The sequence below is a fragment of the Leuciscus leuciscus genome (assembly GCF_965113295.1).
Source record: "Leuciscus leuciscus genome assembly, chromosome: 7".
NCBI lineage: Eukaryota > Metazoa > Chordata > Actinopteri > Cypriniformes > Leuciscidae > Leuciscus > Leuciscus leuciscus.
In genome coordinates this window covers 23,119,379-23,147,358 of record NC_138731.1, presented here as the reverse complement: position 1 = coordinate 23,147,358, position 27,980 = coordinate 23,119,379, and the positions used below count along the sequence as shown (strand labels likewise).

The following is a 27,980-nucleotide window of genomic DNA, read 5'->3' as shown; positions in this document are numbered from 1 at the left end:
TAGCCTCTGTTCTTTCTTTGGCCATGCTGCAACAATAGATGAAAGACACAGCAACTTAAAAAGCCAGCGGGAATCTGTTGGTTGGAATGCTTTCCCCCCATCTATTAGAAAAGCTTCCCGGAAGGAAGCTAAAAAAAGGTAGATGGAAGTTTGACAGATCTGTTTTTTGTTGTCTTCCTGTTTCAGAGCTGGCGAGGAGGAGCAGCAGGCCCAGTCCAAGAAAGGCCTGAAGAAACAGCAGAAGGAAGCAGAGAAAGCAGCGAAGAAGGCAGAAAAACAGGCCAAGCTGGTGAGGCGACACAAACCCTGCCGCTGTTCTGCCCACCGCTGCCGTATGGAGGGGCTTCTATTGTTCTCTAATTCCTGTTCTTACAAATCTGTTTATATGCTCAAACATAGGGCCGTTTCTGCATCCAGAAAATGTTTCCCCAATATTTTAAACAGTCAAATCAACCATCTGGCTTATTTCGTTTGCTTAATGTGTTATTTCACTTGAAGTGAATGAAATTGAGGCTGTTAGGTATAGAAGTACATTTTGTTCAATAATGTACTGGCTTTTTAAAATATTTATTTTTACAATATATTTTATTAAAGAATGAAATACAATAAGTTGTTTACAGAGGGATTGTAGCAAAACAAATATACTTTTAAAAATAATATATATATATACACACACACACACACACATATATATATATATATATATATATATATATATATATATATGTGTGTGTGTGTGTGTGTATTTAAATAATAATACATTTAACAAAACAAGTAAATAAGTAAATTAAAACAGTGCAAAGCATCCAAAAATACCCTTGTTCAAATATTGTAATCTTAAAGTCTTTACTAAACAGTTTTTTTTTTTTTTTGGCATTTGTGGAATGTTTTGTTGATTAAGTGATTGACACTCAAGTAGACAAGATTAATTAAACAAGTCAGAAACAAGCAGAACAAATCATTATTAAATGAATGCATTGTTTGGAATAATTTACACAGAATCCACTACTGCTGTAACTGCAAAACTGTAATTTTATTTAAAATTTTAGAACTTGTGTACTTGTAGAAATAAGTGTTTTGTGAACTTGCAATGTTTGCCTTTCTACAGAATAATCAGCATGTGTTTTATCTTGATGTTTTTCCTTTACTGTTGACATTTTATTGAAATCAGTTCCTCTGTTTGATTCAGGCCGCAGAGCAGCAGGATGCTGATGAGGATGTAAGTACTGTTCACTTATTCCGAATATCACATTTAACATGTTAAAAGACATAGTGTTATATATATATATATATATATATGTATATATATATATATATATATATATATATATATATGAGAATGGGAACTATACTTTTTTTGATGCACCATAAAAGTGGTCCATATGACTGAAAACATTAGCGTTGTGTTTGAGGAACATACCAATGTAAGTCATTACTCACTGAATATCTTAACATAACCCTATCAATGTTAGTTTAGTTTGTTTCTTTAGAGTTTGATCTTTTTCAGTAAATCTGTTGATCCAGTTCACAAAATCATTCTGAAAGATTTGTTCATGAATTGAACTGATCTTGTTCTCAAATTCCACTTATTGATGAACCATGGTCCAGTCACCAGGTTCTCAAATTAGCAGCTTACTGGAGTGGATGATTATCAGTATTCGAAATTTGGAATAAATTAGCTAATTTTGGTCTGTTTGACTTGGGATAGAGTGCTCATATGGACTTCTTTTATGATACTTTTGCTTCTTTCTTGAAACTTGAATGCTTCAGTACCCATTCAAATGTTCTCTTTTGGTGTTACAAGGAAGAAAGTAAGTCACATGGATTAATGACATGAAGTTGAATAAATGATGACAGAATTAAAAAAAATTCTCTGAACTGTCCCTTTAAAATTCATTACCATCCCTGTCTTCTTCTTTTCTCCTTTCAGGACTTTGCCAAGGATCGCTATGGGATCTGTCCTATGGTCCAATCCCAACAGAAACTGGGTCAGTGTCCTTCTCAGTTTTTAAGGGGAGATTTAGGAGGGCATCTCACTCCCACAGGATGAAGATAGACAAGTTTCCCTGTGAAAAATTACCCATAGAATGATAATTAGGAATGTCTTTAAGCTTAAGAGATGATTTAAAGCTTTCGGGATCTCCCTGACGTCCCCTTCAGCTCTCCCTGATGTTCCTCCCCTCGCTGTCACACATAACAGTCTTGAATAACAGTATGAGATAAATCTCGGATGAGGAGTTAGGTTGACATCGCTCCCAACTGTCCGGCTTCGAGTTTTTAAGCTCTGCTGCTACAGAACAAAGTCGTCTCCCACCAGCATTGATCTCGGGCAGAGATAGACGAAGCTTTCATGTGGGTGGATTCTGGATCATCCAAACGCCTTGAGCACTTTCACTGGGGCTAAGCGGGAACGCCCCTTCTCCGCTGCCTCTTAATAAAGTCAAAATGTGAGTCAGCGGAGGCAGGGTGACACAGGGTTTGTCAAAACGGAGTAGAATTCACGTGATGGTCACCTTTCAGACGGGGCTTGTTATGTTTCATATTTATTAGCCCTCCTCCTGGTGGCTTTGTAATCCGAGTGAATGTCTTTGTGGAGCTCTGTGGACAAGGGGGAGGCCTGTCGTCTTTGATGTCTTTTCTCTGAGACTCACTCTCTCTCTCTCTCTCCTGGATGGAGGCAGACAGGGCGTTGGTGCGTGTCCAGGACCTGACACCCGAGAAGGCAGAGCAGCAGATCTGGGTGCGTGCCAGAATTCACACCAGCAGAGCTAAAGGTAAACTCCTCCTCACTGTTACACAAGCTCATCTGCTGCTGGAAGTGTTGCGCAATTCATTTCAACACATGGAAGCTGCTCTTACTAAAGCTCAAGGGTGTCATTTTTGACATTACTGACATATTATTGCAATTTATAAAAACTTAAGTCATTATCATAATGAAAGGTACGGAAAATGGGTTAGTACCCTCTCAAACTGTTGAAAATAAAGAAAGATTTGGAACAGCATCCTACCATACTATGCATGCTGTTGTTAGAGTACACATCATTTATACTGGGAAGGTTCAAAGTCAGATAATACCCAGATGATTTGGGGTACAGTCACATTTACCTACACAGCTAAATGATGTGATGTGAAATGCAGTCATCTGAACAGGAATCCACCCGATTTGGAATTTCAGATGAGGCAAATCATTTCTTCACGCGGATTTTGCATTGAATTAAAATTAGAAATTAAATTTAAACAGGCAAGTCTGAAGGACCACTATAAAGCTGCTTAGTTTGGAAGTGACCTCTGAGTAAGTGGTTCTTCATCCAGTCGCTACACTGTTGATAATGGACAATGGACTTTCTTTGCACGCAAAATTTTGTTAACATGACTGCACTTTCCTGCACTTACCAAAATATGAATGTGAATACAGTTTCTCAGAATGCACTTTCCATTCTTAGTGTGACACATGAACAGGAAGTAATGTCTGCCACTGTTATGATCTCTGTATTGATTCATTTAATCAGACTGCCAAAAATCAAGGTATTTTACACAAAATTAAATTAACAATACAAAACAGCTTGATAACATGTTGCCACTCACTGAATAAACAGAGTATTCACTACAATTTATTTTAAACAGCCATTGTGTACAAACAGCAAATTTTCTATACACATGAAATAAACAATTGATAAAATGTGAAGTATGCAATTAGAGCACACTACATTCATTGGCTTGTTATGCCACAGTGGAGTGCACCCAAAATGCCCTTCCACTTTGAGAGTGTCAGTTTTGAACATGTTTTTGTAGCATACTACTAATTGAAACGTTTATTGTTGCATACTTCATATACTTTTTTTGCAGTATAAAATGTATATGTAATGCACAGTATGCAGTAAGCTATGTGTAAGTATTCAACTTCAAATATAGACTTATTTGATTATGTTCCTCAATGGATGTAATGCACATTCGGTAAATAATATTCATGATTTACTATGACAAAAAATAGTTTCCAGGTTTTCAGTCCTGTAATTTTCCACACCCACGATTGATTGATTTTTTACTTTATTTTTATATAACTTTTCAGAACAAAGACAAACAGTAACATACAGTCAACACAGCTTCATGGGTATTTACATGGACATTATTAAAAAATGTGGCATAAAAAAAATAATAAAAAAAACTCTTTCCACACTCATGATTAATGCAGGTGATGAGGACCGTAGGGGATATGGGTGCCCCCAACATGTGCCTTATCTTTGCCAAATTTATATTTGGATGAATTGCAATGGCGATGGAGGCCTTTAAAAATAGTGGCTATTTTTACTACAAAACTGACAAACACTTCCTGTGGTTGCGTTTTATTAAAAGTAAATGTCTTTAATAGAAACTGTTCAGTTTCCTCAGCTTAAGTGAAACTTTGTGGCTTCCCCTGTCTTTCCCACACAATCCAAGTCTGATGGGGTCCGCACGTACACGTCTGGTTTAAGAGTGCAGTAATGAATAAACCATGTATTATGGCTATATCACTAACATTTCCTTCCAGGACAACTTCCATGTCAAGAATCATTTAACCTACAGCTTCCCTCATTCTGTCAGTGTGCTCTGGGCTGAAGAATGTCCTTTAGCACAACAACATCCTGATTTGCTCTGTTTTTAACTATCTGTCAGGCTCTGAACACTGAGGGGGACTTCAAAGAGTCTGGGTGGTCTCTGATCTTGACCTGATCCGTGTCAGGTTTACACAAATCAGAGTTTGTTCACTCTCAAGGTGTCTGATTAGCAATTTGTTGACAAGTCTGGACTACGTACATTGTGTCTTTCAAAGAGACGTCCGGTCTGTTGATAGCTGAGTGGTGCCAGTAGATTTGGTGCTTTTATTTAACTCCTCTGACTAGCGTTGAATCAGACAGCTCTACAATAATCTCAGACCTTAAAGGAATAGTTCACTTTAAAATGAAAATTCTGTCATCATATACTCACCCTCATGTTGTTTCAAACCTGTATGAATTTCTTTCTTCTGCTGAACACAAAGGAAGATACTTAGAAGAATGTCAGTAACCAGACAGTTTTTGGGTCCCATTGACTTCCATAGAATATTTTTTTCCTACTATGGAAGTCAATGGGACCCAGAAACTGCCTGGTTACTGACATTCTTCTAAATATCTTCCTTTGTGTTCAGCAGAAGAAAGAAATTCATACAGGTTTGAAACAACATGAGGGTGAGTATATGATGACAGAATTTTCATTTTAAAGTGAACTATTCCTTTAATCCTAGTTTGTTAGAGGTGTCTTTGACACTGTCTTAATATGAAAATATTCTCAAGTAATTGGTTATTATTTATTGTAGATATTCTTGTAGTTCTTGTTGTGTAATCAGAATCCATCTACTACATGAATATTTTAGTTTCTGTTAAGACACAGGAAACGGTATTTGCAAAAACATTATAATGTGATGTTGCACGCATGCAGAGTGAGATCACTTTGGAGATTGGATTGTGAAATTTAACATTATTATTATGTTGAGTTGTGTTACGTTACCATTCAAATGTTTGGGGTCAGTCAAGTCTTTTATGCTCACCAAGGGTGCATTTATTTGATCTAAATTTTAAATCTCACAATTTAAAATAACAGTTTTCTGTTTGAATATATTTTTAAAATGTAATTTTATTCCTGTGATGGCAAAGCTGAATTCCCAGCATCATTGTTCCAGTCTTCAGTGTCTCATGATCCTTTCAGAAATCATTCTAATATGCTGATTTGGAACTCAAAGACATTTATTATTATTATCAATGTTGAAAACAGTTGTGTTGCTTAATATTTTTGTGGAAACTGGTACTTTTTTTCCAGTATTCTTTGATGAATAGAACGTTCTAAAGAACAGCATTTATTTGAAATAGAAATCCTTTGTAACATTATACATGTCTTTACTGTCACTTTCGAACAATTTAATGCATCCTTGCTGAATAAAACGATTCATTTCTTAAAAAACTAAAATCCCAAAACATTTTTGAACAGTAGTGTTATGTGTTATTAGTGGCTCTTTGTCCTGGACAGTAACAACCACCCTGGTTTTAAGGTATGTTGAGGTATGTTTACTGACAGGTTGTTTTTCCCTCTAGGGAAGCAGTGCTTCTTGGTCCTGCGTCACCAGCAGTTTACCGTGCAGGCCCTGCTCGCCGTGGGAGAACGTGCGAGCAAGCAGATGGTCAAGTTTGCAGCTAAGTGAGTAGGCTATGTTTCCTGTCAAACAATGGTGGGAAAAGTGAAGTCCTGGCGACTCATTCCATTTTACCATGTTAAGTGGTGATCGATAAAGTTTCACTTCAGAACAAAAGCTCCATTTTTGCAGTCGGAAACAGCTTTCCCTCAACACCGTAATGGGTCGTTCCCCTTAAAACAACAAATAGTAGATACATCAGAGAGACAGAGATCTACTTTAAAGTCTGGCCTGAATGAATGACTCTGGGTTCGGGGTCAAATAGAGGGTTGTGGGACAATAGGACCAACATTCAGTCACAAATACAACACTGAATGGTGTATATATATGGTAGACAAGTCACTTTGTTTTCAAGTCCACTTCCAGTCTTTTAAGAGGGTCAGAGGGTTTGCTGCTTAACCGTGTTAACATCCTCTGTTTGCTCATGCAGCATTGAATGGAGGCTAAACTCTATTCACTTTATCAGTCATGAATTAGGAAGGGTGTTGTGGTCTGGGGAGTTCCTTTCCAGTTCCTAACGCTGTTGAACTTGTTTCCCTTTGGTTGATATCTGTGCACTTGGTTATTTGTTATCGAACTGAAAGATTTCACCTCAGCAGAAATCTTAGATGAGCGTTTTCACACATCGCAGATCTTTGAAGCAGATTTTGTGCTTTGTAGAGAAACTTCCTCTCTTTGTGTTACGTAAATGTTTGTGACAGTTGGAGAGTTTCAGTTAGGGGATGTTAAAGAAATAATCTAGTTGCCACATAAAATGCCTTTTTCTTTTATTGTTGCAGCATGTTTAACACACCCAAATTGTTCCATCAAACACCTAATTTATTTGATATACAGTGAGGAAAATAAGTATTTGAACACCCTGCTATTTTGCAAGTTCTCCCACTTGGAAATCATGGCGGGGTCTGAAATTGTCATCGTAGGTGCATGTCCACTGTGAGAGACATAATCTAAAAAAAATATAAAAAAATCCAGAAATCACAATATATGATTTTTTAACTATTTATTTGTATGATACAGCTGCAAATAAGTATTTGAACACCTGTCTATCAGCTAGAATTCTGACCCTCAAAGACCTGTTAGTCTGCCTTTAAAATGTTCACCTCCACTCCATTTATTATCCTAAATTAGATGCACCTGTTTGAGGTCGTTAGCTGCATAAAGACACCTGTCCACCCCATACAATCAGTAAGAATCCAACTACTAACATGGCCAAGACCAAAGAGCTGTCCAAAGACACTAGAGACAAAATTGTACACCTCCACAAGGCTGGAAAGGGCTACGGGGAAATTGCCAAGCAGCTTGGTGAAAAAAGGTCCACTGTTGGAGCAATCATTAGAAAATGGAAGAAGCTAAACATGACTGTCAATCTCCCTCGGACTGGGGCTCCATGCAAGATCTCACCTCGTGGAGTCTCAATGATCCTAAGAAAGGTGAGAAATCAGCCCAGAACTACACGGGAGGAGCTGCTCAATGACCTGAAAAGAGCTGGGACCACCGTTTCCAAGGTTACTGTTGGTAATACACTAAGACGTCATGGTTTAAAATCATGCATGGCACGGAAGGTTCCCCTGCTTAAACCAGCACATGCCAAGGCCCGTCTTAAGTTTGCCAATGACCATTTGGATGATCCAGAGGAGTCATGGGAGAAAGTCATGTGGTCAGATGAGACCAAAATAGAACTTTTTGGTCATAATTCCACTAAACTTGTTTTATGATGAGTACCATCCCAAGAACACCATCCCTACTGTGAAGCATGGGGGTGGTAGCATCATGCTTTGGGGGTGTTTTTCTGCGCATGGGACAGGGCGACTGCACTGTATTAAGGAGAGGATGACCGGGGCCATGTATTGTGAGATTTTGGGGAACAACCTCCTTCCCTCAGTTAGAGCATTGAAGATGGGTCGAGGCTGGGTCTTCCAACATGACAATGACCCGAAGCACACAGCCAGGATAACCAAGGAGTGGCTCTGTAAGAAGCATATCAAGGTTCTGGCGTGGCCTAGCCAGTCTCCAGACCTAAACCCAATAGAGAATCTTTGGAGGGAGCTCAAACTCCGTGTTTCTCAGCGACAACCCCGAAACCTGACTGATCTAGAGAAGATCTGTGTGGAGGAGTGGGCCAAAATCCCTCCTGCAGTGTGTGCAAACCTGGTGAAAAACTACAGGAAACGTTTGACCTCTGTAATTGCAAACAAAGGCTACTGTACCAAATATTAACATTGATTTTCTCAGGTGTTCAAATACTTATTTGCAGCTGTATCATACAAATAAATAGTTAAAAAATCATACATTGTGATTTCTGGATTTTTTTTTTTATAGATTATGTCTCTCACAGTGGACATGCACCTACGATGACAATTTCAGACCCCTCCATGATTTCTAAGTGGGAGAACTTGCAAAATAGCAGGGTGTTCAAATACTTATTTTCCTCACTGTATGTACCTGTTAATAAACATTTTAGAGTACCAGAATTATCTAATTATCTTAATGATGTGGCATATTTTAAAGTAATGTAGATCAATATTAGCTTACGCTAAGATGCACATTCCCCATGTCTACCTGGAATTCTGTTTGAGAGCAAGCACACATTTCCTAAAACAGGTTCATTATTCCGTTTTGTTTTTTTTTTAAGTAAAATTGACGACAAATATCATGTACGTTTGAATATTGCAGGGTGAATAATAAAACCCATTGTAAAATACATAGTTTTGAATTTCAGAGTTCAGACTAGTTTGGACATTTCTTCGTGTTCAAATAAATATTTTAAAACCTGCTAAATTAATCTTAATGTATTTTTATATTATATTGCTTGGCAGAAATATTCAATTTATTTGTTGTAAATATTTATATTTAAATAATATGTTTTCTAAAAGCAATAATCAACTTAGATGCATTACAGTGCACATTACATGGTTATTTTCACATCCTTTTACCATGGTAGAATCTACGATGGTATATTTCATTAACCCTCTACGGACACACTAAAGCTCGAGTCGCCATTGGCTAGTAAATGTTTTATTTTACTCGCCAGACTTTTGACAATGCAAGAACAATGCAAATGAATAAATATAATATAAAATATAAATTTCAAACACTGTTAAAGTCAAGTAAACAGTCTGTAATAAAATAACAATTAGTCAAACTACAAGCAATAGCAGAAATGAACAACAGAACAAAGATGCAAATGAAATAAACAGTGCTTTTCAGGTTTTACATGTAGTGGTTAGATACAGATTAAGTAGAGTATGTACAGAAATTGATTAAATGCAATTAAATGGACAATAACACGGCATAGTTTTTACTTTATAAATTAAATATAGATGAATCCTTATTAAAGTTACAAAAGTTATTCAGTCAAGAGCGTTGAGTGATTTTTTTTTTTTTTTTTGGCCAGAAATCTGTTGTTTGATTAACATTAAACCCAGGCAGCAGCAGGGATATTAGGGATATTAGTCACTAAGATATATTGCACATTGCACGGATCCAATATACTGATACTGTTACACATGCGTTTTATTTCTCAACTGTTTACGTTCACTTAACACGTAAACGACTATGTTTACTAGAATACTCACCAAGATGGGCATTTTGACATAATTTTGTGTGAAATTGTCCGTTCAAGCGCAAGAAGACGTGAAGGAGAGCTCAATTCAGCTTCGGATTTGCAATTTGCGCTTGAATGTTTAAATTGGCAAGGCTTAAAAACTCGTGCAAATGAACTTAAACTTTCATGACGACATAGCACTGGTCCGATCGGGAGAGTGACAGTTCAGTAAACGGTTAAGTGCGCGTGTGTGATAGAAAGCGAAAGAGGGCGCTCTCAGCCAGGCGACGGTGTGTAAAGCTCAGCTGGCAATATAATATCTCTAAACTTATTTTTGCCTCTAACTCAATTACTGGCGACTGTAATTGTACAATTTACTATCCATTGGCTAATTAAAGATATTTTTAGTCGCCTCTCGTGAAATTTGGTTGCATATATAAGTGATTTACTCTCATTGTAGAGGGTTGCTTTATATGTATTGAAATTTATCTTGAATACAAACCAAGCATTAAAGCCACTCAGTGCTGCTGATGTCCACCATAATTTTACATGCTTCTTTACACCACTTCACCTCCTGTTCGTGCCATATCTGTGTATAATAAGATTATTAAGCATTGCTTCCTGAAGGATGTTCCAGACCCTGATTAGAGTTTCTTTCCTGGTGACCCTTTCCACCTCAAACACTACAGACAAGCACCATGTTCTTTGGAGCACAGATCCCCCTAGATGATGCGTAGTCTTCATCGCTGAAACAGTCACTCATATTTGAAACTAACTAATAGATCTCTATCTTAATTATTAGCCGTGCTTGCTAATCTTCTTCAGTAAATTTAGTTTGAAATCGAATGCTGTTTGACAAAAGCGTATGAGCTCAATCAGAGGGCAGGTCAAACACACTTGCTCTGTGTAATCCTCTCTTTTATATCCACCTCTCTGTTCAGCCCAGTGTCCTTTCAATGCAGAGCCCATCATGGGCGGCTTAGTGTTCAGTAACCAGACTTAATCAGGACTTATGATGAGTGTCTGTATGGAGATTGTTCGAGAGAGCCGTGTGAGCAGAACTGATCCCAGAGCGATGTGGCCGCTCTCTGAGCAGCAGCTGGCAGGGACTGGCGCGTCTCATTCTCACTCTCTGGTCTCTCATTACTCCTTTGTAATGACTAGAGATGAAGGTTGCAATCTCAATTTGTGCCGTCTGCTTCTCCAGCAGACAGTTGGCCATCGCTTTTACGTTTGACCTTAGAGAGATGACATGGCTTAGACTTGCCGATCTAATATTGTTTCACTAAAAGGAGTAGGTCATCCAAAATTAAAGTGGTCAATTTCTCAATCTCATGTCGTTCCAGACCGGTTTGACATTATTTAAAATTTTATGACAGATCTTGAATGATAGTTCGACGTGACTGTGTCAGTCAAGCTTTAATAAATATTGTGTTCCAATGAAAAAACAATGCTTAACATATTAGTTTGGAATGCGAAGAGGTTAAGTAAATGTTAAGTAAATGGTATTATTTCCATCTTTAGGTGAATGCCCTTTATTGCTAGTATTTTTTTCAGTATTTGTGGTGGTGAGAAACCTGTGGCCTTTTGGTTTGTGATGTAAAGAACTTAAAATACATACTGTTTAACCAAAGTAAAAGTGATGTGGTTTGACTTCACAACAGCAATGTTTGTTTGAACTGTGAAAAGGAGAACTATGTATATCACGTGGGAGGAATGGTTTGAAAAAATAATTGCGAAGATACTGTTGCCTAACAATGTGATCTCATGAGTTTCCATGAAGTTGTTCTATAGTTTTTGTTTCATGTGTGCTTTTCTAAAAGTTGTTTGAAAAACACCCAAGACTAGACACTGCTGTTCTTTGGAATTTTCTGTTCATCAAAACATCCTGAAAAAATTTATCAAGGTTTTGACAAAAATAAACTGTTTTCAACATTGATGATAATAAGAAATGTTTCTTGAGCAGCAAATCAGCATATCAGAATGATTTCTGAAGATTCATGTGACACTGAAGTCTAGAGTAATGATGCTGAAAATTCAGCTTTGCCATCACAGAAATATATTACATTTGAAACTTTATTAAAATAGAAAACAGTTATTTTAAATTGTAATAATATTTCACAATATTTAAGTTTTTACTGTATTTTTTGGTCAAATAAATGCAGCTTTGGTGAGCAGAACAGACATCTTTAAATAAAATAAAAAGAATAATAATCATACCAATCCCAAACTTTTGAATGGTAGTGTGAACTCTAAAACGCCCATAATACTGTATTATGTTTATACAAGATTTTTGTAATCACTTTTGGAGTGCAGTTTTTGATTTTTCAGGACACTGCTGCCTCATTTCATGTCAGCTGTTCAAATGCGTTTTTCCCCTTCATCCTCATGCTGTATTTTTCTGTTCACAGCCTCACGAAGGAGAGCATCATTGACGTGGAGGCTGTGGTGAAGAAGGTTGAGCAGAAGATCGAGAGCTGTTCACAGCAGGATGTGGAGCTCCATGTTGAGAGGGTAGAGATCTATATTACTATATTAAATAAAATCTATATTACTCTATTAAAAGAATACATCTGATTGTTCTCTGTAAATATCGAAAGTTTAATTGGAAACAATCCTCATCATGGAATATAGGATCTTTGTATCTTTCAGCACAATACGACCCGCAAAAACCTATATAACTTACTTTCTTCTGTGGAACATAAAAGGAGCTGTATAGCACAATGTCTACAAGCTTCTGTAGTTCATGCAGTGAAAGTGGATGGGGACCAGGGACAGTTGAGGTCACTATTCACATTCATTGTATGGAAAAGAGCAGCTTAGACATTCTACTAGATAACTTCTTTTTGTTGTGGAGTCTTGTATTAAAGCTGCAATCATAGCTTAAACTCTCTTTGCTGTGTATTGTCCTAGATCTTTGTGATCAGCCAGTCTGAGGCCAGACTTCCACTTCAGCTTGAAGATGCTGTCAGGCCCGAGGGAGAAGGAGATGAGGTGAGAAACGGTCAAGAACAAAACCCAAATAAAAAACGTTAAACAGTTCTCTCAGTTCAGTGTTACGATAATCCAGTGTCCAAGTTCAGTTAGACAGGTTGAGTTAAAAGAAATGCAAGCATACAGCACAGTATATACAGTACTGCATAGTATTTATATTTTGGAAAACTGTGTGCATTATGCAGCACCAAACTTTTAAACAGTAGTAAGTTACATTGTTGACAGTATTGCATTGTGGTACATAGCATTCCTTGCAGTGTAAAGCCCGAAGTAAAATAAGTTTTTTAGCGTATGCGTACAGTCGAACACGTTGCCTTTCAAAGTATACTCCATTTGATAGCATGTGCGAACGAAAGTTTCATCTTTGTCCATTTTTCTCCAGAAGTTATGACTGATTAAAATGTCTTGTATTCTTTGAAACTAAAGTTACGGCTATCTCATAACCTCCTCACACAAGCGCTTGTCAATGCGGGCATCTGTCATTGTTGCAGTCTCCGGTGTTTTGTTGTTGTCCCGTCTCTTTAGTTTAGTTTTAGTTCTTGTGGAACAACTGATTAGTGCAAAACAAATTCAATACGCACGTGCGACCTGCGCGTTACAATAACCGTGCTGCGTGCGTACTATTCTGGTGACTCGTTAGACGACACTTGTGTACGCGTAAAAACCAAAGTATACTTTGGGTTTAAGCTGTATTGTACTTCTCATAGCAAATGCAGCAGGTCATCCAGGCATACCATGCATACGGAAAATTTGCATACTGTGCACAGTATACATGCTACCCACACTACAGAAATGGCTATTCATAGCTTCTGTCTTTGCCCCTCTTTCTTGACGTCAGACAGTTGATGGTGTTTATGTAGTAAGACAAAACCAGCTGCAGTTGCTGTCCAGGTGTTCTCTGCGGGGATTCCACAACGTCAGTCAGACAGAGCATCTGCCGCCTCATTACGCCTGTGTCTTATCGGCCCGGTCCGAGGATGAGTAGCCTGTTGATCAGTCTTGAGCTCCTACAGGCTTTATGAAGGAAAGATAACTCAGGAGCCATGGGGCAGCCTCTGCTAGATAAACTATTTGAATCTAGTTTTAAATATACACTACAGTTCAAAACTTTTCAAATGTTTGGGTGGGTTTCTTATGCTCACCAAGGCTGCATTTATTTGACCAAAAATACAGAAAAAACTGTGATATTCTAAGACATTATAACAATTTAAAATAACTGTTTTCTGTCTTAATATTTTTTTTAAATATAATTTATTCCATGATGGCACAGCTGAATTTTCTGAATTATTACTCAGTCTTCAGTGTCACATGATACTTCAGAATTTTTTAATATGCTTATTTGGTGCTCAAGAAACATATATTATATTATAAACTTATATTATAAATAGTGATTAATTATTTTCATGATTCTTTGAAGAATATAAATTTCAAAAGAACAGCATTAATTTGAAATAGAAATATTTTGCAACCTTATGAATGTTTCTACTGTGACTTTTGATAAATTTAATGCACCCTTGTGGAATAAAAATATTAATTTCTTAAAAAAAAAAAAAAAAACGTACTGACTTTTGATCGGCACTATATTATACCTGCATAATTTCCAAACTTTCTTTTTGTAAATTTAGGTATAAAAGTATAAAGAAAAAATTAAGTTCAATGAAAATGATGAATATTTCAAGCAAATATAACATTATATATATATATATATATATATATATATATAATATTGTGATCAGGCCAGTGTTGGCATGGCAGGGGCAAATTAGTCTGATAAACAAAACACTTATTGTTGAAAATTATTGTAAGAAATTTTGGAGTAATCATGACCTTTTTCTTTTAGGAGGGAAGAGCCACTGTCAATCAGGACACCAGACTGGACAACAGAGTTATTGATTTGAGGGTAAGCCAAGAGTAAAGTTTACAAGTGTTTCCGTCCTTCGGATGAGACGTTAAACTGAGGTCCTGACTCTCTGTGGTCATAAAAAAATCCCAATATGTCCTTCGGAAAAAGAGTAGGGGTGTAACCCCGGCATCCTGGCCATATTTGCCCATTGGCCTCGGTCCATCATGGCCTCCTTATAATCCCCATATTGACTGATTGGCTTCAACACTCTGTGTCCTCTCCATCAATAAGATGGTGTGTGTTCTGCCGTAATATGGCTGCCGTCGCATCATTCAGGTGGATGCTGCACATTGGTGGTGGTTGAGGAGATTCCCCCTTCCAAATGTAAATCGCTTTGAGTACCCAGAAAAGCACTATATAAATGTAATGAATTATTAATTATTATTACTATTATTACAAGAATAAAGTTTAAACATAAGCCTAAAGTTAAACGTAAACCAGTACTATTTAAAGTCGTCATGAAATCAGAATTGACACTATTTACTTTGTTAACGCACAAAATTTTATTATTTTAATTTAATACTGTGAAGCTGCTTTGATACAATCTGTATTGTGAAAAGCGCTATACAAATAAACTTGACTTGACTTGACAAAACTAGTCTTGTGGTGAACAATCAACCCGTACAAGTTAATACACAGAAAAAAATTGTTTGTCGTGCTAATTTTTTTTTATCAAAATCTGAAGATTTACTTCCGCTCTAAGGAGATCTATACAGTAGTAACTGAAGAAAGCTATCCGACAGCATTCCCATTCATCTCAATAGGTGTGTTCGACTTACAAGACGCTGCTGTTTGATGTCAGTTTGATGGCTTGGGATGAATGATCTTCTTACCCACTCCCCTCCAACCATCAGTCTGCTATGAGCGAGAGATGGAGAGGAGGGGCGTTAAAATATAAACATGCACTTTATTCAATATTCCGTTTCAGCTGGAAATACGTCACAACACTGAAGTAAAGTTAGTTGCAACTTCCGGTTCATTTGGACCAATATATTCGGGTCAAAATGTATCAGTTTTATTTTGATAAACGTGACTCAGTATAACAATGAATGTTATATGAAAAGAGTTTTTACTGTTATAAAACATGGATTTGCGAGCATAAGCGGAACTAAAAGTGTCCAAATAAACACGTCATTGTCTTTGGTGAATCCGGTCAATTGTGAAACTGACATCATGTAGCCGCTCTGGAGAAACCAGCTGACTGCTTTCGAATCGCTCTCGCGGTATGACCTCATATGTCACGTGGCATCAGTGGTGTCAAAAGTTTCCAACTGGCATGCACTTCTTCAACTCACACGCTAATCGTTCATATCAGCGTCTTGTGAAGTCGAACACACCTATTGAGAGAAATGGGAATGCTGTCGGATAGCTTTCTTCAGTTACTACTGTATAGACCTCCTTAGTGTGTCCTCCCTGACTTCCTGATATTGTGAAACAAGTACAAAGCGATAAGGTTCTGAAAAAAAGAAGAATCCCAAATGAGCCTGTTGTTCTGATTTATGAAGCCCTGATGATGTGGTTGTAGGACTCGGGCGCTGCGATTGGCCGCCTGTGCTTTGTGAGAGCACCTGTTTCTGAGACAATGTGTCTGTGCTTTCACACTTTCATTTCAGTGAAGAGCAAAGCATTAAACGGTTTTCAGCGGTGGCAGGATTAGCTCTGACATAATGAAAGACCTCCATGTCACGCACCCACACACCCCATGCTTTTTTGTTTGTTTGTTTTTTTCACACACCAAATGAGATTGAAATCTGGCAGTGTTGTAGGAGTCACAATGCACCTAGCTCTGATAGAGCTGCTCTTTTTTTGAGAACTTCCAGAAACTGAAGGCAGAAATCTGAGAGCGTAAGGCGGGGGAGTCAAACCACAGGACAACAGCTTTTCGCGCCTCTTTGGTCTTCACTGCTGCCTTGTGAACACTAAAGTGATGCACACATCTCCTTTCTCCACGCCTACAGTGAGAGACGTGTGAGGACGTCAACTGAAACCTGCGTGTTTCCACACTCCACTGATAACAGCTTTGCATATAAACTGTACAACCGCTTAGCTTCACAGACTAGTCACTAAATGTCCTGGCAACGTATCCCCTGGCGCCGGGTTATCATGATCTGCACTAAGAATATAGACAGACTGTCTTAATATGTTTACTCTTTGATATTTATTAGCCGATTAATAAGAGGAAGCCCTGTTGTCCTGTTTATATTACATTTACTGCATGGTTTTAAAGTAATAAATTACTACACAATAACTGTTATATAAAAATAAAAAAAGCATTTAATTCCTGCAGAAATATCAGGGAATATTCAAATGTTTATAGTAAATAAAAAAAAATTCTAGTTACATTCAACTATATTTTATTGCTAGAAATTTGCTGTTAGTGAGTGCAATCTCTATTTAATGATTTTTAAAACTCCTCAAATTCATTAGCCAAAAGTTGTAGGAACCCATTTCTAAGTTATAAGCCACTAATGATAATTATGCACTTTTTTTTCCTGTTCCAAAACCAAAGCCATCTACTTGGATGTGGATGTTTTCCGAAAGGAAGGCAGCATCTAAGATATCTTGTTTTGAACCTATTCTAAAGCAGAAACCCATTTATGATTTTGCAACGAGGGCTATACCAGAGTGCATTGTGACAAGCTCAGGGATGAGAAATGTCAGCTATAAATATACTCTACTGTTCAAAAGTTTGGGGTAAGATTTTGTTGTTGTTGAAAGAAATCAATATTTTATTCAACAAGGATGCAATAATTTAATTAGAAGTGACACTAAATTCTTACAAATTACATGTAAAATAAATGCTGTTCTTTCCACAACTGTTTTCAACATTGATGATGATAATTAATGTTTCTTGAGCATCAAATCAGCATATAAGAATGATATCTGAAGGATCATGTGGCACTGAAGACTTGAATAATGATGCTAAAAATTCAGCTTCAGGATTTAAAAATACATTAAATTATATAAGTTAAATTGTTATATTTCACAGTATTGCTGTTTTACTGTATTTTTGATCAAATAGATTTCTTGCTAAAATATGATCAATTCTTACCAACCCCAAACTTTTGAACTGTATTGTACTTATTTTCAGTACTGAAACTGATCATTTGAATAATTCCGTCTAATTAATAATCCCCTATCTTACCCATTGTCAGTGTCTATGTATTTCTTGTATTTATCACACAAACACCATGTTAAATTCAAACCAAAGTTCACCAGCCATCTTTATTAACACCCTCTTACCGTAAGAACAACTCTTATCTGCTTAAATAACAGAAACTCTAAAACTGTTTGTCAAGTTTGCATGCCAGTATTAGATTTATCAGCAATAAAAACGGACAGTTATGGTATTGTAAATTTAGCCTAATCAGCTGAAATCACGTGAAAATAGCAGTTTTCAGATACCAGTCCAGTTAATGCACAAGCATGTTAGATTTGTCTGCAGAGCTGTTGATTTGAAATCAATTGCATTTCATTAGGAAGCTGCCTTGGAAGATTGCTGCCTATGTAGGCAGTGCACTGCAAGGAACCTTACTTGGTTTTGGAACAGAGCTAATTTATGTGATGCTCACCGGTCTAAAATCCCCCCTTAGGGAGTTTTAGAGGTTTAGAATGTGGTCATGATGAGGTTGAAACTACAAACATGAAACCAGAATAGATCTGATTAACTTAAATCTCCAAAGAAATCTTAATGTTTATACTATCACATAATGAATTCTTGCCTGCAAAAGCGAGACTGTCCTAACTAAATCAAATCCAGTAAAACAAGAGCCTTGAAATATTGATATAGAAGCTGATTGTTTCTCTAGGATTTATTCGAGCTCTGAAGGTCGTAAAGAATCGGAAACGTGGCGCATATCACGGGTCATCAGGGAGTCATCTGATTCATGGGAAATTCATGCTGAGAAAGCTTTTTTGTTCAATACCAAAGGATTCAGGAGGTTTGATTGTTGCTGAAGATTGATTTTGCAAGTACTGTGTCCCTTTGGTACTGTGAAGAGGACCTAATTTATTTGTATCTCTGAAAAAATGACCAGAAATATATTACATTGCCAGTGAGATTTCATTCTAACATCATAAAAAGAGGTCTTCTGAGATCTAGCATTATGTTTCCTCCAGAACTTCTGCAGAAATACTTTCTAAACCTTTTCAGTGCTAAGTGAAATGTAGATGTGTCACATTGCATAAAAAGAGAAGTACTGACATCAGTCCATGGCACACTCAAACAAACAGGTTACATAACATGTTTACTAACCTATGCGTCTTCCCTCACAGACTACGACCAGCCAGGCCATCTTCCGGCTGCAGTCCGGCGTATGTCAGCTCTTCAGAGACACGCTCATCAACAAGGGCTTTGTGGAGATTCAGACCCCCAAGATCATCTCTGGTACGACCATCTCCAAGTTCACTTCATCTCTCTCCTTTTGTTATCATCTCTCTGCATAATTTTGGAGAGTCAGAGGAAGTCAACATTGGCCTAAACATGGTAGAGGAGCCATCAATGGTCTTACCTGTAATAATAGTAATAATAGCCTTACTGTAACAAATGCTACAGTTAAACATTACAAGAACTAAGGTAGATTTTCATAAGGACAAGTACAAGTTAAAATCAAGAGCCATGTGTAAAATGTGTTCTCATGATGACTGAAAAACCTGGCCTTCAGATATTCTAAGAGATGACAGACGAAATCATTAAGAGCCTAATGAACTGTTAAGGAGTAGGAAATAAACTATAAGAAAATGTTAAGCAAAGTTAGCCTGACTTCACGTGGCACTTTGAATTTGAACATTCTGTCAAACTGATAAGGTTCCAGGTGCTTAAATAATATAAAATACATCACATTATGTAAGCAAGTAATTGTTAACTAGGATATTATTATTTATTGCCGTTATATATCAACTAACTTTGCATGTGTGGATGATAGCACAAAAGACCGTTTTGCAAAAACAAATAAATAAACAAATAAATAAACCTCAGCGCTAAAACGGTTCTCATCAACTTTCCCCACATCTGAAACAACTTTTCTGAAATATTGTTCAGCAAAATGCCACATTACGGCATAGTCTGCATATTAGACGTGGTTTGGATTCCATTTTGTCTTTTAGATCAGTACAAAATGAAAATTCGCTCTCTCTAAATGCAGGTTTGTATCTATAGTGAACGATTCATCCATTCATGTTTTTTGATCTCGTAATTTTTAATCATAATATCTTGACTCAATCTTCTGGTGAAACAACAGACTTCTCTCTGGTGACGTAAACCTGACTTCTCCAATCATTCAGTGTTGTTCTTCAGTCCCACACCTTCCTTCATCCAGTCATCAACCGATGGATAGAAACCAAGTCCCTGCACTACATTTTTTTTAATCTAATGTAACCTCACAATATGGAAGAAAAGATCTGCCGCTACTTTCATTACATCGTGGCTTTAACCTCACAGAGCATCTGAGATGTCATAAGGCGAACAGTCTTGTCTCCGTGTTCACACTGGAGTATCTGTATTCATGACGGCAGGGACAGAGTAGTACAGGTTTTATCTCTGCCCTCACACACCGAGCCTTCTGAATGATTTCCTGCTCATAGTGTCCAACTTAGTTTATTGTTCTTTCTCTGCACCTTCAGTCTCTAAAAATTTCAATTTCAAGGATTGATACTTTTTCATTTTCTGAGGTAAAAAAAAGTTTGCGACACTGTCAAAACACTGGCTGAAGAAAAAGTGGTGTTTATTAAGGAGATATGCCTCCAGTCACTGATAGGGTGCCATCATGTTAGCTCTCTTGAAATGGTGGGTACACCGAGTGCTATGGGATCTGCTGGGATTCATGAGCACAGCTGTCTTTGTGAAGAGTTCAGGGCCTGTTTCATTTGACTTGACTCTCAAGACGGTGCAAATTGATTGCTTTCTCAGCTCTTAAAAGCACAGTTCACCCAAAAATAAAAAAAATATCTCATACAAAAGGATTCCATTTCAGATAAATGCTGACCTTTTGAACTTTCTATTCACCAAAGAACCTATATATATATATATAATGTTCTTTTCTTATAGATATATAGATATATGGATGGATGGATAGATATAGATGTGTACAGGATACTGTCCTTACGTGCTGAAAGTCTAGTGTAAAAATGATGTTGCTCAACTACTTCAACGGTCTCTTAAATACGCTTCTTTTTTAGTCCACCAATGATTTCAAAGCCTATGTATTACGTCAGCAAAGGTCTGGTGTCACAACACTTTCCCTCAACAAACCCCCCTGTTGTGTTTGTGTGGTTTTCGCTGTTAAGGAAAACAGTTGCTTTCATTTCCTCTGCACCCCGACCGGCCAATCATAACACATCTTTGTGACGCATTTCGAATTTAAACTTTGCCGCCTTCTGTGGGATCTGCCACCATCACCAATCAACATTATGTTCTTTCAGCAGCAACCGCATGACATCCGGTGTGCACACACCCAGCTGTACGTACCCTAAAGAACATCATGCTCTTATTTACTATGCGTGCCATGAGAATGATCAGCTCACATTTGTGGTCAAAATATTACACGTGACTACAGTTCAAATATTTTTTGTGTGTTTTTTTTAACAGCTGCCAGTGAGGGTGGCGCAAATGTCTTCACTGTCTCCTACTTCAAAACCAGTGCGTACCTGGCCCAGTCCCCTCAGCTCTACAAGCAAATGTGCATTTGTGCTGACTTTGACAAAGTCTTCTGTGTCGGACCAGGTAAAGAATAAAAATACACCCTCCTGTCTCTTTAATTTCCCTCTATTTGCTGTTTCCATCTTTAGGTCATCTTTAAAGTGGACAGTAAGAATTAACTGAACCTTCAGAGACCATCTCATAGACGATGGCTTATAAAGTATCTGGCCACTTATTTGTAGAGGTCACCTTCACCAGTATCTCCTCCCTGCCAGTATGCAGATCAGGACATACTGCAGGATAAATAGACGGATTGCGCTCTTGGTGCTTTTGGCGGGCACAGAAATCCCTCACTGAATAGAGCAAGAATATCAAACACTTTTAGCGGAGCCTTAGGGTATAGACTTCAGAAAAATACAGCTCATCAGGGACCTCTACTGATGGGAAGTCACATTGTAGAAACTGCATAAGTGCTTTTTTTGTATATCTGACCTGGGAATATTCAAAACAAGTGCATTAGTCTGATTTTATAGCAAGAATATTTAGATTATTGATGATCTTGTTTTTTGACATGGAAATTTGAACAGCTGCATTTTACAAATGTAACAGCTACTAATATTGCTAGGCAGTTTTATTTTAGTATCATTTAAATACTATTATAGTATTGTGAATATTTGTTTTGTTTAATTTTAGTATTTTTTTATTTACATTTATCTTTTCTATTTATTTTTAGTACAGTAAGTACTTCAACTTAAAATTATTTTATTTCAGTTAGTCGTCAAGGCAGCATTTCTAATTTAGTTTCTTATAGATTTTCATATTAGTATTTATGTTTTGTTTTATTTCAATTATTTCAAAACTTTTTAATAGTTTTGATTTTTGTTAACTATAACAACACTGCAACAAAGGTGCATGTTTGCATGATACGATTTTTTTTTGTCTGCTGGAAACAATAGGAATGGGTTTAAAATCATGTTCCACTCAAGTTTGCCCAGTGTTTTTAAATGAAATACTAAGGTTACTATGAATGTGAATCTCACAGTTGTCTGTGTTTCTTCTAGTGTTCAGGGCTGAGGATTCCAACACTCATCGCCATTTGACGGAGTTTGTGGGTCTGGATATTGAAATGACTTTCAATTACCATTACCATGAGGTCATTGACTCCATTACTGACACCATGGTCCAGATCTTTAAAGGACTACGTGACCGGTAAGGGACGTGACTCCTTCAACATCCCCTAAAGTTCTCAAAAGTTTTAGTCCTATTTCCTTTTATGAAGAATCAAATCACATGAGAATAATGTCACATGAATTTCACTTGAAATTCATTATAAGTGATGTAATTTATTCATGTGAAAGGGCAAACACGTTCATGTAGTTTATAATAACAAGGATATACACTGCCATCTAGTGGTCAGACTATTATTTATAAATATATTAGTTTATAACTGAAGTATTTTACTGTCATTGTGTGGCAAATGTTACATACAATTGGAAAACCCAAGCAGTCTCTATATGTGGAATGCATTATTATTTCATCCAGTGATCACAAACAACCTGACCAGCACTAAGAAAAGTAACATTTGCCTACTAATGGTTTACATTTGAAAGACTTTGAGAGACACTTTTCAATTAAATCTTGGGCCTACATTTCATGCTAGCCTCCGTTCTAGCTATGCATTCTCTTTTAATGGTGTGTCTGTGATGTGGATGCACTGCAGGTTCCAGACAGAGATCCAGACCGTGAACAAGCAGTACCCCAGTGAGCTGTTCAAGTTCCTGGAGCCCACGCTGAGACTGGAGTATATGGAGGGAGTGGCCATGCTCAGAGAGGCCGGGGTGGAAATGGGCGATGAAGAAGATTTGAGGTCAGTGTGGCTTTCTTTCATAGAATTTCCCACATTGCACACACAGGGAATCTGTTGCAGATTTTATAATCAAAAATTGTTCTTCCTCAGCACACCCAACGAAAAGCTGCTTGGTCGTCTTGTGAAGGACAAGGTAAAAAGACATCATAAGTGATATATACTTCTGATCAAATGTTTGGGGTCGATGAGGTTTTTTGAATGTTTTTGAAGGAAATGTCTCAGCACAGGTGCATTTATTTGATCTAAAATGCAGAAAAACAGTAATATTGTGAATTCAGATTTGATCTTTTCATAGATTTAGTCATTTTCAGCATCATTACTCCACACTTCAGTGTCACATGACCAGGGTTTGACATTAACTTGTTTGCTTGCCAGCCACTGTGGCTAGTGGTTTTTCAAAGTTACTAGCCACTCAGAATTTTCACTGCCACAATTTTGACATTGATACCATTGGGGAATAACTGCCATATAGATATTTTTAATATTATCTCATAATTTGGCAGCAGGTATATTAGGCTGCTGTCAATTTAAGACCTGACGCACAGATCCATTATTCTGTTAAACATGAGTTTTCTTTCTCAACTGTTTACAGTGGGGGAACTAACTATTTGATCCACTGCTGATTTTGTAAGTTCGCCCACTTACAAATAAATAAAGGGTCTATAATTTTTATGGTAGGTTTATTTTAATGGATAGAGACAGAAAATCAACCAAAAAATCCAGAAAAACACATTATATAAAGGTTGTAAATTGATTAGCATTTGATCGAGTGAAATAAGTATTTGATCCCCTACCAACCAGCAAGAATTCTGCCTCTCACATATTGAGCCAATAGACAGGGCCATGTACCGTCAAGTCTTGGACGAGAACCTCCTTCCTTCAGCCAGAACACTGAAGATGGTTCGTAGATGGGTCTTCCAGCATGACAATGACCCAAAACATACCGCCCAGGCACAAAGTAGTGGCTCAAGAAGAAGCACATTAAGGTCTTGGGGAGTGGCCTAGCCAGTCTCCAGACCTTAATCCTATAGAAAATCTGTGGAGGGAGCTGAAACTTTGAGTTGCCAAGCGACAGCCAAGAAACCTTAAGGATTTTGAGAGTATCTGTAAAGAAGAATGGACCAAAATCCCTCCTGAGAAGTGTGCAAACCTGGTGACCAACTACAAGAAACGTCTTACCTCTGTGCTTGCCATCAAAGGTTTCTCCACCAAATACTAAGGCATGATTTGCTTGGTGATCAAACACTTATTTCACTTACTGAAATGCAAATCAATTTATAACCTTTTACATTTTTCGGGTTTTTTTGTGTGTATTTTTTGGTTGATATTTTAGTTCTATCCATTAAAATAAACCTACCATAAAAATGATAGACCCTTCAGTTCTAGATTTTAACATTATTTTGTGCGTATTTGAGCATTTAAGCGCTGTAAGCAGTGACAAAGAACTCAATTTAGTACTGAGAAGAGGCTTTATGTGCTGTCGGAGAAAGGGGAGAGAGCGAGAAAGTGCAGCTTGTATCGTGTATCTATCCTGTGGAAAATGAGTTGGAAGCATTTCAGATATTTCAGTATTGATATATAGAGAATATATTATATAATATATTTAATTTATAGAAATATTGATATATATTTGGCAACACTACATTGCACTTAGTTTATTATTTCAGGTACCGTTTTAAAAGACTACAATTGAAAATATATATATTATATATCAACCAGCCAAAGTGGCTAGTATGACTGTGGTACACACCACTGCTGAAAGACACCCGCAGGTGTTAATGTCAAGCCCTGCACATGATTCTTCAGAAATAATTATAATATGGTGATTCACTACTCAAGAAACATTTCTTATTATTGTCAGTGTTGAAAACAGTTGTGCTGCTTAATATTTTTGTGGCGACTGTGATACTTTTTTTCTGGATTCAGTCATTTGAAAGATTTTTTTAAAAGTACATTTTTTTAACATTAGAAATGTTATAAAAATACACAATTTAATGCATCCTTGTGAAAGAAAAGTATTAATTTTTAAACCCCAAACCTTTGAACGGCAGTGTATTTGAAATGGAAATGGTTGAAGAAAAAAGAAAACAATCCAATCCCCTGTGTCATTCTGAAGTCTGTTTGACATGTTTCTTTACTGCTGAAGTAAGGTCAGGGAGTGGAAAATGGCCTTTTAAAACAACATTTTCAGTTTTTTTAGCTCCAAACATTTTGAAATCTAGACTTCGGGTACAAAATGTAATTCTACAAACGTATATGTGGAATATGGCCCACATAAATTAAACACACCTTTGTGATTATTTTAGTACGACACTGACTTCTATGTTCTGGACAAATACCCCTTGGCAGTAAGGCCATTCTACACCATGCCTGACCCCAACGACCCGGTAAGTGTTTCAAAGCCTTGTGAATCTAAATACAAAGCTTTTTATTCACAGACTATGTGGTTCATAACAAACCCCACATGTTCTTCCTGCAGAAATACTCCAACTCATATGATATGTTCATGAGAGGAGAGGAGATCCTGTCTGGAGCTCAGAGAGTCCACGATGCTCAGCTGCTCACTGAAAGGGCAATGCACCACAGCATCGGTAACTCAACAGCTGTGTTACAAAACCTACTGGAGTTTGGTGTTAACACATGTTGCTAAGATAAAAAAAAACAAAAATGCACAAAACATCTAAATGTTGGTTGACCATAATGCATTTGAATTTCATCACTCTTCAGTATTTAATCCGCTTACTTTATTTTAAGGTGTCCTTGTTACAGTGTAATTAAAGATTTAAGTACTGAGCAATGTTAAAGGACAAGTTTGGTATTTTACACTTAAAGCCCTGTTTTCAGATCGTTTCTGATGAAATACAATGGTTAAGATTGAAATTTGGACAAATGCTGCTGGCCCGAGAATTTTCGGTTTCTGTGGTAGCACCCCCCCACCTCCACAATGGTTGCATAGGTGCACTGGAATAATCCTTCCTAAAACGCATTAAACTTTCGTTTACAAAGACGTGAAACTCACCGAGTGGTCAGGGGTGTTCACTGATATGCTCACACAAAAATCGCTGCAAAAGATGCTTTCCAACAGGTTTTATCGTAGTTTTTCATCCAATACAAGTCAATGGAGTTGGACAAAAACTATGATAAAACCTGTTGGAAAGCATCTTTTGCAGCGATTTTTGTGTGAGCATATCAGTGAACACCCCTGACCACTCGGTGAGTTTCACGTCTGTGAACCATTCATGCAACCATTGTGGAGGTGGGGGGGGTGCTACCACAGAAACCGAAAATTCTCGGGCCAGCAGCATTTGTCCAAATTTCAATCTTAACCATTGTATTTCATCAGAAACGATCTGAAAACAGGGCTTTAAGTGTAAAATACCAAACTTGTCCTTTAATTAACTACATGTTCTTACTATAGGGTTAGGGTTTAGATCAGGGTGTGGTTTAGGGTTAGTTTCATGTAGTTATGCATAATTTATAGTTATTTTTTACTATAGTAACTACATGTAACAAGGACACTGTAAATCTTTATGGTAAATACTGACTACTCTAATGTCTGTTTTGTTGTAATGACACATTTTTTGCTCTTTGTTACAGACCTGGAGAAGATCAAGGCCTACATTGACTCGTTCCGTTATGGAGCTCCTCCTCATGCTGGCGGCGGCATAGGTGACACATTTTTTTTTACTATCATGTAGTTTAGAAATTGTTGAATTGAACAGTCTAGTTACAGTACTTTTCAAAGTTTTGGAGTCATTACGATTTTGAGTTTGAAAGAAATTCATTCTATTATTCAGCAAGGATGCATTAAATTGATCAAAATGGGACAGGAAAGACTTTTACATGGTTTCAAAATAATTTTATTTCAAATATATGCTCTTTCAAACTTATTATTCATCAAAGAATCTTGAGAAAAATGTATCATGGTTTTCACAAAATTAAGCAGCTCAACTGTTCTCAACATTGATAATAAGAAATATTTCTTGAGCAGCAAATCAGCATATAAGAATGATTTCTGAAGGTTCATGTGATTGATTTAGCTTTGCCAACACAGGAATAAATTACATTTTAAAATATATTCAGATAGAAAATCATTTTAAATTGTAAAAATATTTCACATTAATACAGCTTTTACTGTATTTTTGATCAAATCAGTGCAGCCTTGGCGAGCATAAGAGACTTCTTATAAAAACATAAAAGAATTCTTACAGACTTTGACCAATCTTTTGAATTGTAGTGTATATTTTCTAAAACAGTTTTAGAGTTTTAAAAATATCTCTGGCACAAGTGCATGATGTTAAATGTATGCCATCTCTTAGGTCTGGAGAGAGTGACCATGCTTTATCTCGGCCTACACAACGTACGTCAGACCTCCATGTTCCCCCGTGACCCCAAACGCCTGACCCCATAAAGATTAAAGTAACCGGTCGGTCTCTCGTCTCCCATCCTGCCTGAAACAGTACAAGCTCTTGGTCACCCAGCCATCAGGGATCTGGACGTGCCAGGATGGGGAATTGCCATGACGATTAACCCACAAAAATTAAGCCACTTTTATAATACTTCTCACCAGATACAGAAGGATGTTAGATACATCTAATATACTAAAACCATTGAAGGGAATCGGTGTTAACTGTTAAATGATGCAGATGGTATTGTGACATGCAGATCTTGTGTTATTAAAATCATACTGTACATGTAGGTTTTTTTTTCTACTGATCTATGTTCCTGACACACCAAGTTTTTGAGAATTCTAAAAAAAATAATTAAACAGCACATGCACAATAAATGAACTAAATAGTATGTTTTTGAGTGTTTTTCTTCGGAATATTTGAC

General features: G+C 37.0%; 1 protein-coding gene across 1 annotated transcript in view; it reads left to right on the top strand.

The window, feature by feature from the left end:
- dars1 (aspartyl-tRNA synthetase 1) overlaps nucleotides 1–27,947 on the top strand; it is a 31,962-nt gene extending 4,015 nt beyond the window's left edge. Inside the window, exons 2-18 of the mRNA XM_082175676.1 lie at nucleotides 187–289; nucleotides 1,190–1,219; nucleotides 1,931–1,988; nucleotides 2,682–2,774; nucleotides 6,105–6,207; nucleotides 12,158–12,260; nucleotides 12,660–12,740; nucleotides 14,581–14,640; nucleotides 18,919–19,030; nucleotides 21,230–21,364; nucleotides 22,342–22,489; nucleotides 23,001–23,147; nucleotides 23,238–23,280; nucleotides 25,454–25,534; nucleotides 25,627–25,738; nucleotides 26,745–26,816; nucleotides 27,467–27,947. Coding sequence (XP_082031802.1) covers nucleotides 187–289; nucleotides 1,190–1,219; nucleotides 1,931–1,988; nucleotides 2,682–2,774; nucleotides 6,105–6,207; nucleotides 12,158–12,260; nucleotides 12,660–12,740; nucleotides 14,581–14,640; nucleotides 18,919–19,030; nucleotides 21,230–21,364; nucleotides 22,342–22,489; nucleotides 23,001–23,147; nucleotides 23,238–23,280; nucleotides 25,454–25,534; nucleotides 25,627–25,738; nucleotides 26,745–26,816; nucleotides 27,467–27,558 — 1,573 coding nt within the window. The 3' untranslated portion in view covers nucleotides 27,559–27,947. The remainder of the gene's footprint in view (nucleotides 1–186; nucleotides 290–1,189; nucleotides 1,220–1,930; nucleotides 1,989–2,681; nucleotides 2,775–6,104; nucleotides 6,208–12,157; nucleotides 12,261–12,659; nucleotides 12,741–14,580; nucleotides 14,641–18,918; nucleotides 19,031–21,229; nucleotides 21,365–22,341; nucleotides 22,490–23,000; nucleotides 23,148–23,237; nucleotides 23,281–25,453; nucleotides 25,535–25,626; nucleotides 25,739–26,744; nucleotides 26,817–27,466) is intronic.
- Nucleotides 27,948–27,980: the final 33 nt, after the last annotated feature.